Source organism: Chelmon rostratus, chromosome 1, assembly GCF_017976325.1.
Source record: "Chelmon rostratus isolate fCheRos1 chromosome 1, fCheRos1.pri, whole genome shotgun sequence".
NCBI classification, from domain to species: Eukaryota; Metazoa; Chordata; class Actinopteri; order Chaetodontiformes; family Chaetodontidae; genus Chelmon; species Chelmon rostratus.
Window position 1 is genome coordinate 1,778,084 of NC_055658.1, and position 14,019 is coordinate 1,792,102.

The 14,019-nt window shown below is 41.4% G+C and overlaps 1 protein-coding gene across 1 annotated transcript in view; it reads left to right on the forward strand.

Annotated features, from left to right (window-relative positions):
* adamtsl3 (ADAMTS-like 3) overlaps positions 1–14,019 on the forward strand; it is a 240,538-nt gene that overhangs the window by 185,858 nt on the left and 40,661 nt on the right. The window contains exons 14-17 of the mRNA XM_041939250.1: positions 1,022–1,072; positions 8,061–8,271; positions 8,791–8,938; positions 9,856–9,940. Of these exons, the coding sequence (XP_041795184.1) occupies positions 1,022–1,072; positions 8,061–8,271; positions 8,791–8,938; positions 9,856–9,940 (495 nt within the window). The remainder of the gene's footprint in view (positions 1–1,021; positions 1,073–8,060; positions 8,272–8,790; positions 8,939–9,855; positions 9,941–14,019) is intronic.

Genomic DNA, 14,019 nt, shown 5'->3' on the forward strand with positions numbered 1-14,019 from the left:
TGTATAAGATTAACCATAGCATGACTGTAGTTGCCCAAGTAATGGGCTACAAAAATGCAAAGAGATTTAACAGGGGCTGTTGATTGTCAGAGACTTGCACTGCTAACAAACATTTCACATTACAATTCATGCTGTACAATGAATTGTTCAACATTTTGGGAGGTATTTTTATCAACTGGTTTATTCATTTCTTTTAGAGACAGAGGTGAAAAGACACTCTCACATGTGTTCTGTACAAAGATGGAGGACCAATAAATTAAACAAACAAGGTACATTATATTAATTAGTGAGCTCGAGAGCTGTTGGTAATTTTTGGTGTTTTTTTCTTTTTCTTTCTTTTTTTTTTTTTTTTACATTGGACAAAGCCAGCTGTTTACCTCGGCTTCCCATCTTTTGGTCAGACAATGTCCTGACTCCAGTACAGACATTATATTGAGCCCAAAATGCTGAACCATTCTTAGACTGGCTTCCAGTCCAGCTGAGCTACAGTATCAGCAGTTATCAAACACACTTTCAAGTGAAAAAAAATCCACAAGGACTGAGAGCTTTCTGCTGCTCATAAAAATATGCACAACCAGTTGGAATCAGGCTCAAACTAACTTCAGCCCTGTTACCGCAGCAGGATTTGTTTGGCATTCCTGGAGGGACAATACTTAGGATTTGAGCAGGTAAAGCTCAGATTTTCAGTCTAAGCCAAATCAATACAACCTGCAAGAAAAGATAAATAAAATAGCTGATTATCGTTTTAACATAATTTAGTGCTTCTTTTATGAGGGCTGGATGGATGGGAGATTTGATCAATAGGCCAATGAGCCGAAATGCTAAATTGGCAGCGTAAAGCGGTTCCTATTGACATTTTTTACCACTTTGTTATAACCTTGAAGGCCAAGCTGCTGTTAATAAGCATTCTGTTTGGACTTACACGCATACGCTTTCCCAAGTTTCTTACAACCTCTAGAGCCACTATCTGGATATCAAAGTCTCATACATTTACAGTTTTGTGATATTTTGTCTCCTCCAGTGATGGATTCAAAGAGGTGATGCCATATGATCACTTCCAACCTCTGCCTCGGTGAGTAACCCTTTCAATCAAACAATCATTTATAAGTTACGAGAATCAGTAATTCTTTGTTCTTTCTATTTCACATATTTCCAGTTTGTACAGGGTGCTGGGTGAGACGTGACTCAAGTGAGTGGGCAGGAACGTTCAGAAATCTGATATGATTAGTGGTTGGAACACATCCATTGATGCACCCTAAAGTAACCAGATGTAGAAGTGAACAAGAGTTTCCTCCAATTTTCTGAGAAATAAACTCCATATCACTATAGCAACAACATAACCAAGTAAGCAATATTCCATTGATAATTAAAAATGCAAATAATAAAGTCAATGGCCAAGGCCACTTTTATGTGAAAGGTTTTGATCGTACTGATGAACCCAAAGAGAATTATCACTGACTCTTCACTTCCCCTCAGCTATACAGAATTTTTCAACATTTTTCAGCTCCATCCACAACCAGCTGTTTTGGTTCACTCTAATGGCTCTTGTAAACCTTCCTTCTAGCACCACTGGGCCGTTGTTTTCAGTGAAAAAGCTTTGACAAACCCGCTGTACACCAAATGCCCAGAATTAAAAAGCAGACAGAAGCAGTTGGCAGGTAGCTATTGGACATAGGGAGGCATTTAGCAGCTAAAGAGCCAGTTACTTTCTCAATTGGATCAGAAGTTGGTGGCGACCAAAGCAAAGCTGAAAGAAGAATAAATATTAAACATAAACTCATCAGCTGGGCACAAACATCACTCCAACTACTGATATTGCTCTGTATCTGCTGAATGCATAAATAGGATGTCCAGCTTTCTGCAAACAAATTTGCCATATCAAGTAACAAGCTTTGCTTTTACAGCTTGTTTCTGAAAATTAGCTAAAAATTAATTATTGCAGGTCTCATTTCACTGTGCTTCTGTTTCCTCTAATGTTGCAAAATAAGATAAAGGTGGTGACTGTTGTGAGACAATCATTAATAAGGATTCTTGTGTATTCTGTTTTTAATCTCATTATGTTATGTTGCTGAATTTCATGGAGAAAAATAAAGCCCTGATGCAAAGACAGTACCTTTATAAACAGTAGAGATCTGTTTGTTTTTAAATAATAAATCATAAAGAAGGACATAATAAAAAATTCAATGTAGTCTGGGTTGTGAAAAAAAATGACCTTGCTGCTGCTTTCTGCAGTTTTGAATAATACAAGTCTTGTTTATATATTTATATATACATACGTACACACACACACACATATATATATATATATATATATATGTATGTACATACGTGTGTGTGTGTGTATACACGGTTAAAAAAAATAAAGGGAACACTTATACAACACAATGTAACTCTAATCAATCACACTTCTGTGAAATCAAACTGTCCACTTAGGAAGCAACACTGATTGACAATCAGTTTCACATGCTGTTGTGCAAATGGAATAGACAACAGGTAGAAATTAGAGGCAATTAGCAAGACACTTCCAATAAAGCAGTGGTTCTGCAGGTGGTGACCACAGACCACCTCGTAGTTCCTATGCTTTCTGGCTGATGTTTTGGTCACTTTTGAATGCTGGCGGTGCTTTCACTGTAGTGGTAGCATGAGACGGAGTCTACAACCCACACAAGTGGCTCAGGTAGTGCAGCTCATCCAGGATGGCACATCAATGCGAGCTGTGGCAAGAAGGTTTGCTGTGTCTGTCAGTGCAGTGTCCATAGAATGCAGGCACTACCAGGAGACAGACCAGTACATCAGGAGACGTGGAGGAGGCCGTAGGAGGGCAACAGTCCAGCAGCAGGACCGCTACCTCCGCCTTTGTGCAAGGAGGAACAGGAGGAGCACTGCCAGAGCCCTGCAAAATGACCTCCAGCAGGCCACAAATGTGCATGTGTCTGCTCAAACGGTCAGAAACAGACTCCATGAGGGTGGTTGGGGGTTGTGCTTACAGCCCACACCGTGCAGGACGTTTGGCATTTGCCAGAGAACACCAAGATTGGCAAATTCGCCACTGGTGCCCTGTGCTCTTCACAGATGAAAGTAAGTTCACACTGAGCACATGAGACAGGCGTGACAGAGTCTGGAGACTCCGTGGAAAACGTTCTGCTGCCTGCAACAACATCATCGGGGGGGGGGGCACAGCTCTCCATGTGCTTGCCAGAGGTAGCCTGAGTGCCATTAGGTACCGAGATGAGATCCTCAGACCCCTTGTGAGACCATATGCTGGTGTGGTTGGCCCTGGGTTCCTCCTAATGCAAGACAATGCTAGACCTCATGTGGCTGGAGTGTGTCAGCAGTTGCTGCAAGATGAAGGCATTGATGCTATGGACTGGCCCGCCCATTCCCCAGACCTGAATCCAACTGAGCACATCTGGGACATCATGTCTCCATCCACCAACTATGTAAAGAGTATTGAATAAGAATATTTCATTCATTCAGATCTAGGACGTGTTATTTTAGTGTTCCCTTTTATATATATATATATGTGTGTGTGTGTGTGTGTGTGTGTGTGTGTGTGTGTGGATCTTGGTGTCAAAGTACTACATCTTAGAGGGTGAGGCCATACAAAAAAGAGTTTAGAACTAACTTAGAACTAGAATTAGTTATGTATTGTAACTCGAGCTTCTATGAGTATAGCCGAACCCTGTAAGACCGACCATGGTTTTCAGCTCTGTGAGCTCAGCTCCTGGCTCAGTGGTCCCAATGGGTGTGATTGTTGGTGACTGGCTCACACTCCAGAGGGAGAAATAATCAGACATAATTTCTGCAAGACATTTGTGTCAGGACTGGGGTTTCAAGGGGACAAAGGCTGAACCCAAATGCAGACACAAGAGAACGTGGCATGGACTGGGCAAAGACGACACTAGAAAAACACTAGCATGGACTGTGGCATGGCTTAAGACAAAGACAATACTAGAAACATTTACATGGCTAAAGACAACGACTAGAAACAAACTAACATGGATGGTGGCAAGGCTAGGGAACATAGACCATACTGAGACTCTGGACAAACATTTGCAAGAAAGCAGCAAAGACAAGAACAAAGACAAACCAAGGACTTAGAGTCAAGGCTGAGGCCAGTGGCGTGCACAGACTTTTTGAAGGGCAGGGGCGAAAAGGAAAAAAAGGGCACATATAGCGCATCCTCGCCACTGAAGAGGGCACTTTAGCACGCGTGTTTTGGCTCCCAGGGAGCACTTTAGAGCGCGTTTTGGCATCCAAGAGGGCACGTTAACACACGTTTCGGCTCCCAGGAGGGCACTTTAGCGCGTGTTTTGGCTCCCACGGGACACTTTAGCACGTGTTTTGCTCCCAGGGGGCACTTTAGCATGCATTTTGGCGTCCAAGAGGGCACTTTAGAGCGTTTTTTGGCTCCCAGGGGGCACTTTAGCGCGTGTTTTGGCCCCCAAGAGGGCACTTTAGCACACGTTTTGGAGTCCAAGAGGGCACTTTAGAGCGTTTTTTGGCTCCCAGGGGGCACTTTAGCGCATGTTTTGGCTCCCAAGAGGGCACTTTAGCACACGTTTTGGAGTCCCAGAGGGCACTTTAGTGCGCGTTTTGGCTCCAAGGGGGCACTTTAGCACGCGTTTTGGAGTCCAAGAGGGCACTTTAGAGCATGTTTTGGCTCCCAGGGGGCACTGTACCACGCATTTTGGAGTCCAGGAGGGCACTTTTCAAAAACTGGGCCACGAGGGGGGGGCGGTCTTTTTAAATTTTAACAAATTTATTTAACTAGGGTAACAGAATCCTAAACTCCAGGAACTATATATATATATAAAAAAAACACTCAAGGGTAGACTAAGAATATAGGGAAAACTGAACCAACATTTACATGGAATGTGGCATGGAATTGACAAAGATGAAACTAGAAAAACACTAACATGGACTGTGGCATGGCTGACGAAAAAGACACACTTACATGGGCTATGGATGGCTTAACACAATTGTCGCAAATTCGCATCATACGGCTTTAATTCACATTGCAGCCGAATCGCGGATGCATTCCTCTAATGCCGGTTTGTGCATATTCAACACACACCTAGGAAGCTTTTGCAAGCACTGGTTTATCGTCGGACTGGTCAAAGTGAAAACTACATCCGTTGTGTTGCTGTTACAGTGTAATGGTTGTAAGCCAATTTTGTGGCTTTTATGATGCACATTTATACATTTTGAAAAAAAGGATTTTTATGCAAATTAGCGACAACAGGCTTAATGCTTAAATGCAAGCATTAACGCCTGTTGTCGCTAATTTGCATCATACCTAAATTTATATCTATTGTATGTGCTACAGAAAAAAACAACAAACTCCTCTTAATTTAGGATCAATTTGAAAGCAAAAACACAAAGAATTTTTTTAAATATAATTCTAAATAAGTCAAGGGGTTAAAAACACTGACATGGACTGTGACAAGGCTAGGGAACATAGACAATACTAAAGATGCTGGACAAACATTTACAAGAACTCAGCAAAGAAAAGAACAAAGACAACACCAAGAAAAACTCTCACAGGAAATGTGACAAGGACATGAACAAAGATAACAAAAGGACACACTTACATAAAATGTGGCATAGGGCAAATTTTCAAAGACCAAGGTTCTCAGAAAATGGAGGTTAACGCAGACATCACTAACTGACACTGGGCAAACACTTACATGAAACATGGCATGGCGAGGAAACGTAGATAAAGACAAGACTAGAAAACACTTACATGAACGTGGTCTGGACATGAACAAAGACAACACAAAGGAAAACACTCACTATTGGAGTGAGTATCTATTGAATCAGTATGCTGTACAGTTAAGTTGACTGTAAATTTTTATTGCTCAACATTAAGAGCTGGATATGTTTTGCAGCACACCCCATTCTTCCAGGAATAAAATAAATGAAGTAGTTAGTGGCCAAAAAGTAGTCAAATTTACTATAAAGAGATGCATTTTTAATTGGTTGAATAAATAAATTCCTATATTCACAGAAAAATACTGAGGAGATGACCTCAGTTATCAGCCATTGATTATTACACGAAACCACATGTGTGACACAGGGAGAAACCTGGTCTCCAAGTTTAAAGTCCTGAACTTTGTACACCCATCATCTACCCCACTTCACTACGACCTCTGTGCAGTACAAGAGTCTGACACATTTGAATTACCAGGCTGGAAGAAACATTGGATTAGACTGAACCTACCACTGCACCTATTCAAACATCTGAGCATCAAAGCAGTCATAAAGCCCATCCCTGTTCAACACAGCTGAAACAACAACCTCCTAAACATATTCGCCAAAATTAGTAGGATATAAGTGTATTTTGCAGGAGACAGGGCAGCACCCAGAAAATCATACAACAGTTTGGTACATACATTTTTTGGCTAAAGCTAATTAATGAACCAAAGTCATGAACACGGTTGCTGACTTCATAGTGGCAAATAATGGAAAGCAATGGTAGAAAGCATCTGCAACTAAATTGCTTCTGACAAAACTAAACATAGCACAAAAAGTAAGAAAATTTGTGTTTGGTAGATTATTTCTGTGTTGTAACAATTCTTCTTGGCAATAAATCGTATACAGTTGGAACGCCTGTTTATTTTCCTTTTAAGTGGTGCCACGTTTGTTTGGAACATGTATTTGTGGGATGAGCAGCAGAGCGAAGAATGTGGGTTGCGCCCATGAAAAATCTCCTCTGCCAATGTTGAGAATGCTACACTGATTGCTGCAGTGATAGAGCGACATCTTTTGGTGGAGGCAGTGTGATGGTGTGAGGCGCCATCTCCCTCACTGGAAAAACGAGGCTTGTCATCAGAGAGATATCAACATGAGATTCTGCAGCCAGTTGCAATCCCATAGCTCCACAATCTGGGACCGAACTCTATCCTCCATCGCCCCCACAGAACGGGGTTTATCAGAGTCTACTTCCAGAATTTGGGAGTGGAGAGGATGGAATGGCCTGCCAGCAGCCCTGACCTCAACTCCATTGAACACTTGTGGGATCAGCTTGGTCGTGCTGTTCATGCCAGAGTGACCAACGAAACTATGTTGGCTGACTTGCGACAAATGCTGGTTGAAGAATGGGATGCCATCCCACAGCAGTGTGTGACCAGGCTGGTGACCAGCATGAGGGGGAGATGCCAGCTGTTGTGGCTGTGTATGGTTCTTCCACACACTACTGAGGGTCCTGTTTGTTAATTTATCTTATGTTATTTCATCTTATCTTTTTTTATCTTATCTTAACGGTATAAGATTCATTGCCAAGAAGCATTCTTACAACAAAGATATAATCTACCAAACACAAATTTCCTTCCTTTTTGTGCTAGGGTTAGTGTGTTTATAAAGGTAAACAGTAGAAAGGAATAGACTGTTTCTGCAGAGAATTGGAATGGTTCCAACACAGAAAGTCTGGCACCTGTTTCTTTGACATCATTTTTGTGGGTAAATGTAACATTGTTATTGTGTGTTAACAGGTTGTTATATTGCAAATGAGTGGTTTAGTTGTTTATTGTGTCATTTTACTTAGGTGTATCAATTGTTTTTTATCCTACAGCACGAGCAGGAGGACCGCCTGATGTCCCACTTGCAGTCAAAGTGCTGTTAATCACCACTATTATCTAACCACATCATGATGTGACAAAATCTTAAAAGAAAATTGTCCTCGTCCTCCTTATCTATAAGCGAGTATCACAGGGGCCTGGGTGTGTCATTGACAGCTCATCCTAAAGCTTAAGTGTAAAGATGACGAGACAGTGGAAAAATTCCAGAGAAACTCTGGACTGGGTGATTTACAGCAGATCTCCATAAAAATGGTGCCTGTGGAGGGGACATTCCAATGCTTAGTAATGAAGATGAAAATAACATGCCCCCACCTGCCAATGATATCTTAACATATAAATCAGTTTACATCAAATGATCATATGGTATCCAGGGATAACTGTATCTATGTGGTGCTTTGCTTGATGAAAAGTGTCAGATGCATCATTCAATCACCCGAGAAAGCATTTAATGAGGTTGGCCTCTTTTGTGTGTGTGTGCAGCTGGGAGCAGGGCCCCTGGACCCAGTGCTCTGTATCCTGTGGTGAAGGCGGCGGCTGGCAGGACCGCAGCGTGCTGTGTGTGGAGGAGGACACCCACGGACAGTTCTCCCAGGTGGAGGAGTGGAAGTGCACCCACTCCCCTCGACCTATTACTCGACAGATTTGCAACACGTTTGCCTGCCCCGAGTGGGTGGCCATGGAGTGGTCTCAGGTCAGAAAGCGTCTGTTTACACCAGACAACTTAACTCCATTAATACTCTGGAAAGGTGTGATTCAAAGTTGGCTTTGGCCAAGCAATTAGAACAATTAACATTAGGCTCTGTGAAACTGTGACAAGCATTTATACTATTTGCTGGCAATTTTTAGATTTATAGATTAATCACTTAATCCAGTGATTCCCAACACGGGGGTCAGGACCCCAAAGGGGTCCAGAAGATTACTATGAGGGGTCATGAAATTATTCATTCGGGGGGATAGCAGAAAAAACACAACTTTACTATGCTAATATGTTTGTGTTTATTTTTACATCCCTTCCTTACATTTGTTAACATTTTCTCAATAATTTTACTTCAACGCTCTAACAGCTATTCAAATGAACCAATGGATTCAGTGGTTGAATAAGTGAAAATAATTTGTTCTGTAGTTGCTGCCCAAATCACTTGACTTGATTGATGCCTCTTGTAAGATTAAAAATATGTGAGGTAATGTGTGTGTTGCCATCCCACTACAGTGCACAGTGACGTGTGGCCGTGGCCTGCGCTACCGGGTGGTCCTGTGCATCGACCATCGTGGGCAGCACATCGGAGGCTGTGAAACGTCACTCAAACCTCATGTTAAAGAAGACTGTCTGGTCCCTATTGCCTGCCACAAGCCCAGAGGTACGATACTAAAAACTGACAGAGAGCTATCTGTGTGTTGTCAGGAACATCGTAATGGACAAGCACTTAAAGCTCACGAATGTCCAGTGTTGTTATTTTTTATATATTTTATTATATTATTTCTTATATAATTAGCACAGCAGGTGAACACAAGGCATGAGTACGCACTCAAGCTATTGATGAAAGTAATCTTACACTCTTTCACATTACTGTTTCATTATACTCATACACTCTCATCAGTCCAACTATTGCATGTGTAAAGTGTATGGTGTATGGCTTTTGCTTTTTTCCAGTAAAAAAAATTTCTGTGTGCTTGTGTGTTCAAGTCTGTTAAATATGGTAAGTCTGTGTTTGTGTGTGTGTGTGTGTGTGTGTGTGTGAGGCAATGTTTTACTTATGCTTGGGGACATAAATCTGTTTATACAGTCACATTGTGGGGACTTGCCTTCCTCATGGGGATGAAACACAAGTCAAACATTTTACACTCATCAGACTTGACCAGAATTCATACTTCATACAGTGATCTCCAGAAATACTGGTAACCTTGGTTAAATAAATGAGCAAAAAATGACTAGAAAAAAGTATGCATCATTGTGATAAAGAAAGAAAGAAAGAAAAAACACATACATACATAATCATAGTGTTAAACTGAAGCACAATGACTCAAAAGAAAGAATGAATCCTTAAAGTAAAATAAACTTTTCATACCTAGCTTTTGATACCTAGTCACTGCTAACAGCTAGCTATTTAGGACCAGGCTATTTCCAGGAACAAAAGCATTCATTCTTAAAGTCTGGCTTTTTGTGTCTTATATTTTCGGATTCAGCAGAGTTCATCTGCTTTATGAATCTGGGCCCTGTCACTGGTGTCAGACCGGGATGACTGGTACGTAAACTAATTTTCTGTCTCCTTGTCAGAATCTCTGCCAGTGGAGGCCAAGGTACCCTGGTTAAAACAAGCCCATGAACTGGAGGAACACCAAACTGCTACAGAGGACCCCACGTGAGTACACACACTCACAGTTACAAGGTACAAGTGACAAGTACAGGTACTGTGAACCTGTCCTCTAGAATGCTTATTTAAAGCTAAGCTCCACACCTTCCTGTTTTCTTAGGCCTATGAACAGTGTGAATATGTGTGTGTGTTTGTATATATATATACACACAGTATAAGTTTTCTTTTCTATTGTTTACTGCAAAGCACATTTTGTGTCTTTGTAGTGAAATGCGCTCTAAGAATAAAGCTGCCTTGCCTTGCCTCAGTCAAAACAACAACCAAAGATGGAGTTTAATGATGTTGTTTTTAGCTATTGTTGCTATTGCTATTGCTAGCTGGTCTCTGGTCTCTAAACTTCATCATGGCTCTTTGAGGACACTGCCTGCCAGTGTACTCACGGTTACAAGATAACATCAGATGGCTGACATGGGATCTCAAAGACAAGAATGAGCTAATCCTGGGGTTTTCAACTGTTGCTACTGCCCAAGCCAAACGCCTCTCTGTACTGGGCTCCTGCTGCAGCGGCAACAGAGGTGTCAGCCCATTAACTGAGTGCTCAGCCAGCGATGTCACTCTTCCCTCATCTGGTTTGAGGAGAAGGCCCATTACTGTAGGTTGACCTGATAACGCTGGGTGCTTGTAGTCATTAAAAGTGAAAAAACAAACAAACAAACTATTCAGTGTTCATGCTTCCAAATTGCAAACAAAGGTGTCAAGACTATGTGGTAACCAATCTTCATATTTTTAGTCCATGGCTGAAGGCATCCTTGAGAAGCGTGATAACAGGGTGACGAGGTCTGTGTCTCTTTTGACCATGTCACACCATGACAGGAACATGTTTTAATACATTGATCTGATTTAAAAAAAGAGTCTCAACTTAAAATTCTTGCTATTTCACTCTGTTTCTTGGTTTCTGCACTCTTTATTCATGATTAATGACATTTATTTGCAGCACATAGCCCTACATACACACACACACACACACACACACACACTAACACACACACTCACACGCCCCACACCCAGCTTGTCCAGACTGTGTGAATCTGTCCGGCTCTGTTTCCTCTCTTTCCGCTGCTGATGATAAGCATGTGATTATTGCCTGCCACTCTGGGCCTGGTCAGCTCTGATAGCCTCCCCGAGGTCCATCAGCTCTCAGGGGTCACACACACCTAAAACACTTGGCATACACACACAAAGCTCTTTGCAAACATGCTGTTCAAATACTTCCTGCACACACATCTCAGACACTATACACACGCTCACATAGCCTCAGCAAATCCTCATCACATGCAGCCAAGCAAATTTTATGTAAGTCAAAGACATACTGTCTGTCCTACTGGAAATGAGCAGCGACAGGCAGGTATGACTTCGTGAAACATATTGCTTAGGTTTAGATGTTAAAACTACTTGGTTAGCAGCTGTCTCCTGGGTGAAAGTGCTGTGTTTGCCATCCATCCAAGCCACCTTCCACCATATGCAGAATTGTTACTGTAATTACTAATTATGGACACAAAAGATTAGAATTAAATGTTATATTGATGACTTTCTTTCAAAAATAACTATTTTAACACGTTGCTGTCCCCATAGTGTTGCATGACCCAAATACTACAAGGGGTTGGGGGTATTGCTTCTCTGTTTCCTGTTTTATATTGAAAGTTACTCTCATCATGTCAGAGTTTGTTTTACTTTGTGTCTTTGTCTGTTGCCTCACCTGTTTTCTGTGTCACCTGTGTTCATTTGGTTAGCCTCTAGTGTATTTAGTCCATGCTCAGTCCCTCTTGCAGTTGTCAGGTCTTCTGTGCTTGGTAGCTTCAAGATGCAATCCCAGCCCTCAAATAATGGCCTGCTAAACCCCTTAACGCCAAAACCTGCTCCTGAGTCAGCTAGCGACCAGCCTGCTAGGCACCTGCCAGCTTCAGCTCCTGAGCCAGCTTGTCACCAGCCTGTTCCTGCTCTGAAGTTGGGTTCCAGCCAGCCGTCACGCTATCAGATGATGATGACAATATTACTGTCATTTTCATTATGACTCAAAATATTCTGGGAACCTGTTTTACTTTGCCCCCCCTGCAGTCTACTCAGGTTAGATTGAATAGGTTTAAACTGTAATTTGTCAGTCCATAGTATGTCCATTTGATATTCCATTTCCAATTGTGCTAACCAGGCTAGTTTCAAGAATAGCTTTACTCAACCAACTCTGTTGCTCAGAGGTATCTATGTCTCTGTCTGCCTTTTGAATTGTCTGATCAAACCATTGTACACTGTTTTGTTCTCCATGTTCAAAATATTGCTTTTTTTTGCAAACCCTTCATAAAAAATAATTTCTATTTGTAAAAAGGACTTTCTACAACCTAAATGCATGAAAGACCACTCAAAAGTATAGAGTAGTCCCATCAGCCGTTTCATTGTACCACATCAAATTTTTATGGCTAGCGATTCCAAACGTTTGAATAGTTCTGTATGTGTAAGTGATGGAAAAAAGTATTCAAAACCCAGTTTACACCTGGTACTGACATTCAATCTATAAGGGAATATCTTCTGTTGTATTAATGAAGGTAAAAGCATGCTGAATACATTGCAAAGGGAATGCAACCACATCTGGAGGTGGTCAGATTACGATCAGCTCTCACTCAGGTGGAAATGGCATCTGTACAGTTTGGCCACATTCGTAAGAAAACTATCCAGCATGCTAACTGCACCTCTTAGTGCTTTTTCAAACTGCCTGTTAAAAAGCAGACAAGCTCCTCCTCTAAGAAGCCCAAGAAACTCTCAAAGGTTACTATGACATGCAAGACAGGGGTTATTTGATCAATGGGGGTAACAAAATGTTAATGAGTGTCAGTTTGCATTTTTGTTGTTTCTAATGTCATGAGACTCATTAAACGTCTTCGAGGTCTTTTTCTACCTAATTTACATATTAAAATCATATCACTATAGAGGCAGAATCAAGATCTTGATAATGATGGTGAAGTCCAACATTATACTTCACAATCTAAATCTCAATTCTAGATCTTTAGCGGGGATATTTGTTGACTTTGACACATATGACTCACAGAATTGACACTTTGTTTTCATTTGTTTATCTGCTTCTTAACTCAGGGTTTCCCTTTAATGTGTCACCCATCTGAAAGTCTATGTGAGTGAGCCTGAACCCAACTTCCAGTAACAGTTCTGTCTAAATATATTCCACCGTCTCTCAGGAGTGGCCCGCAGAAAGCCTGACCTCGAGGGAACCCGTCTCTATGCTCTGTTCAGTTGCTTTAACAAGCTCACGGTCACACGTTACCTCTGGTGTATCTGCCACTCAGGAGCTTTAGGATTTCATTGCATAAAGCAGCTGAAGTTATTCATTTCCTGTTTCTTTACTAGGACGGTGGGTGGCTGGGGAAGAGACACAGTGAGGTGAAGAAAATTGAGTTTTTCATTGTAGTCCAACCATGTCAATTATGTTTTATACTAACTAACTAATTTGCATTCAGAATTACATTGTGGTGACAACGCCAGGATTATGTTCAGAGACGACTTTTCTTTGAGTAAATGAAACACTACGTTCATGTACCACGTTGGAGTCCAGAGTGGTGGATGGCTGGCATACAAAATGCACGACTGTGACACAGACACAGTGTCCTGACTCCTGTCAGTGGTTAGGTTTAACCAAAAGCGCTTTGGTTAAAGGTACTGAAAGATTGTGATTAGGGTTAAATGCTACTCACCAAGCGCTCTCTGTGCCTAAACATAACCAGAAAAAAAGCTGAATAATGCTGTAGCCACTACCAGTGGATAGTGGACTGCAAGATTGCCTATAATGGCAAATATACAAATTAAATATGTTGTCAGTGAACATATGCACAGTATTAAAGTCTTGCAATTTGCCTTGTACATTAATTAGCAACATTTTCTCACTATGTTAACAGAAAACTTAATTTGGTCAGCATCACATTTCCCTCGAAATGTATTTGCTGTTGCTAATTAGTTTTACATAAACATATTTTATGGGAGACAGGGCTGCTTAGTCATATCAAGAACAAAAGTAGCAATATTTTCCAAATGATTTTCAGTAGAAGGAATTCCAATCTCAGGCATCA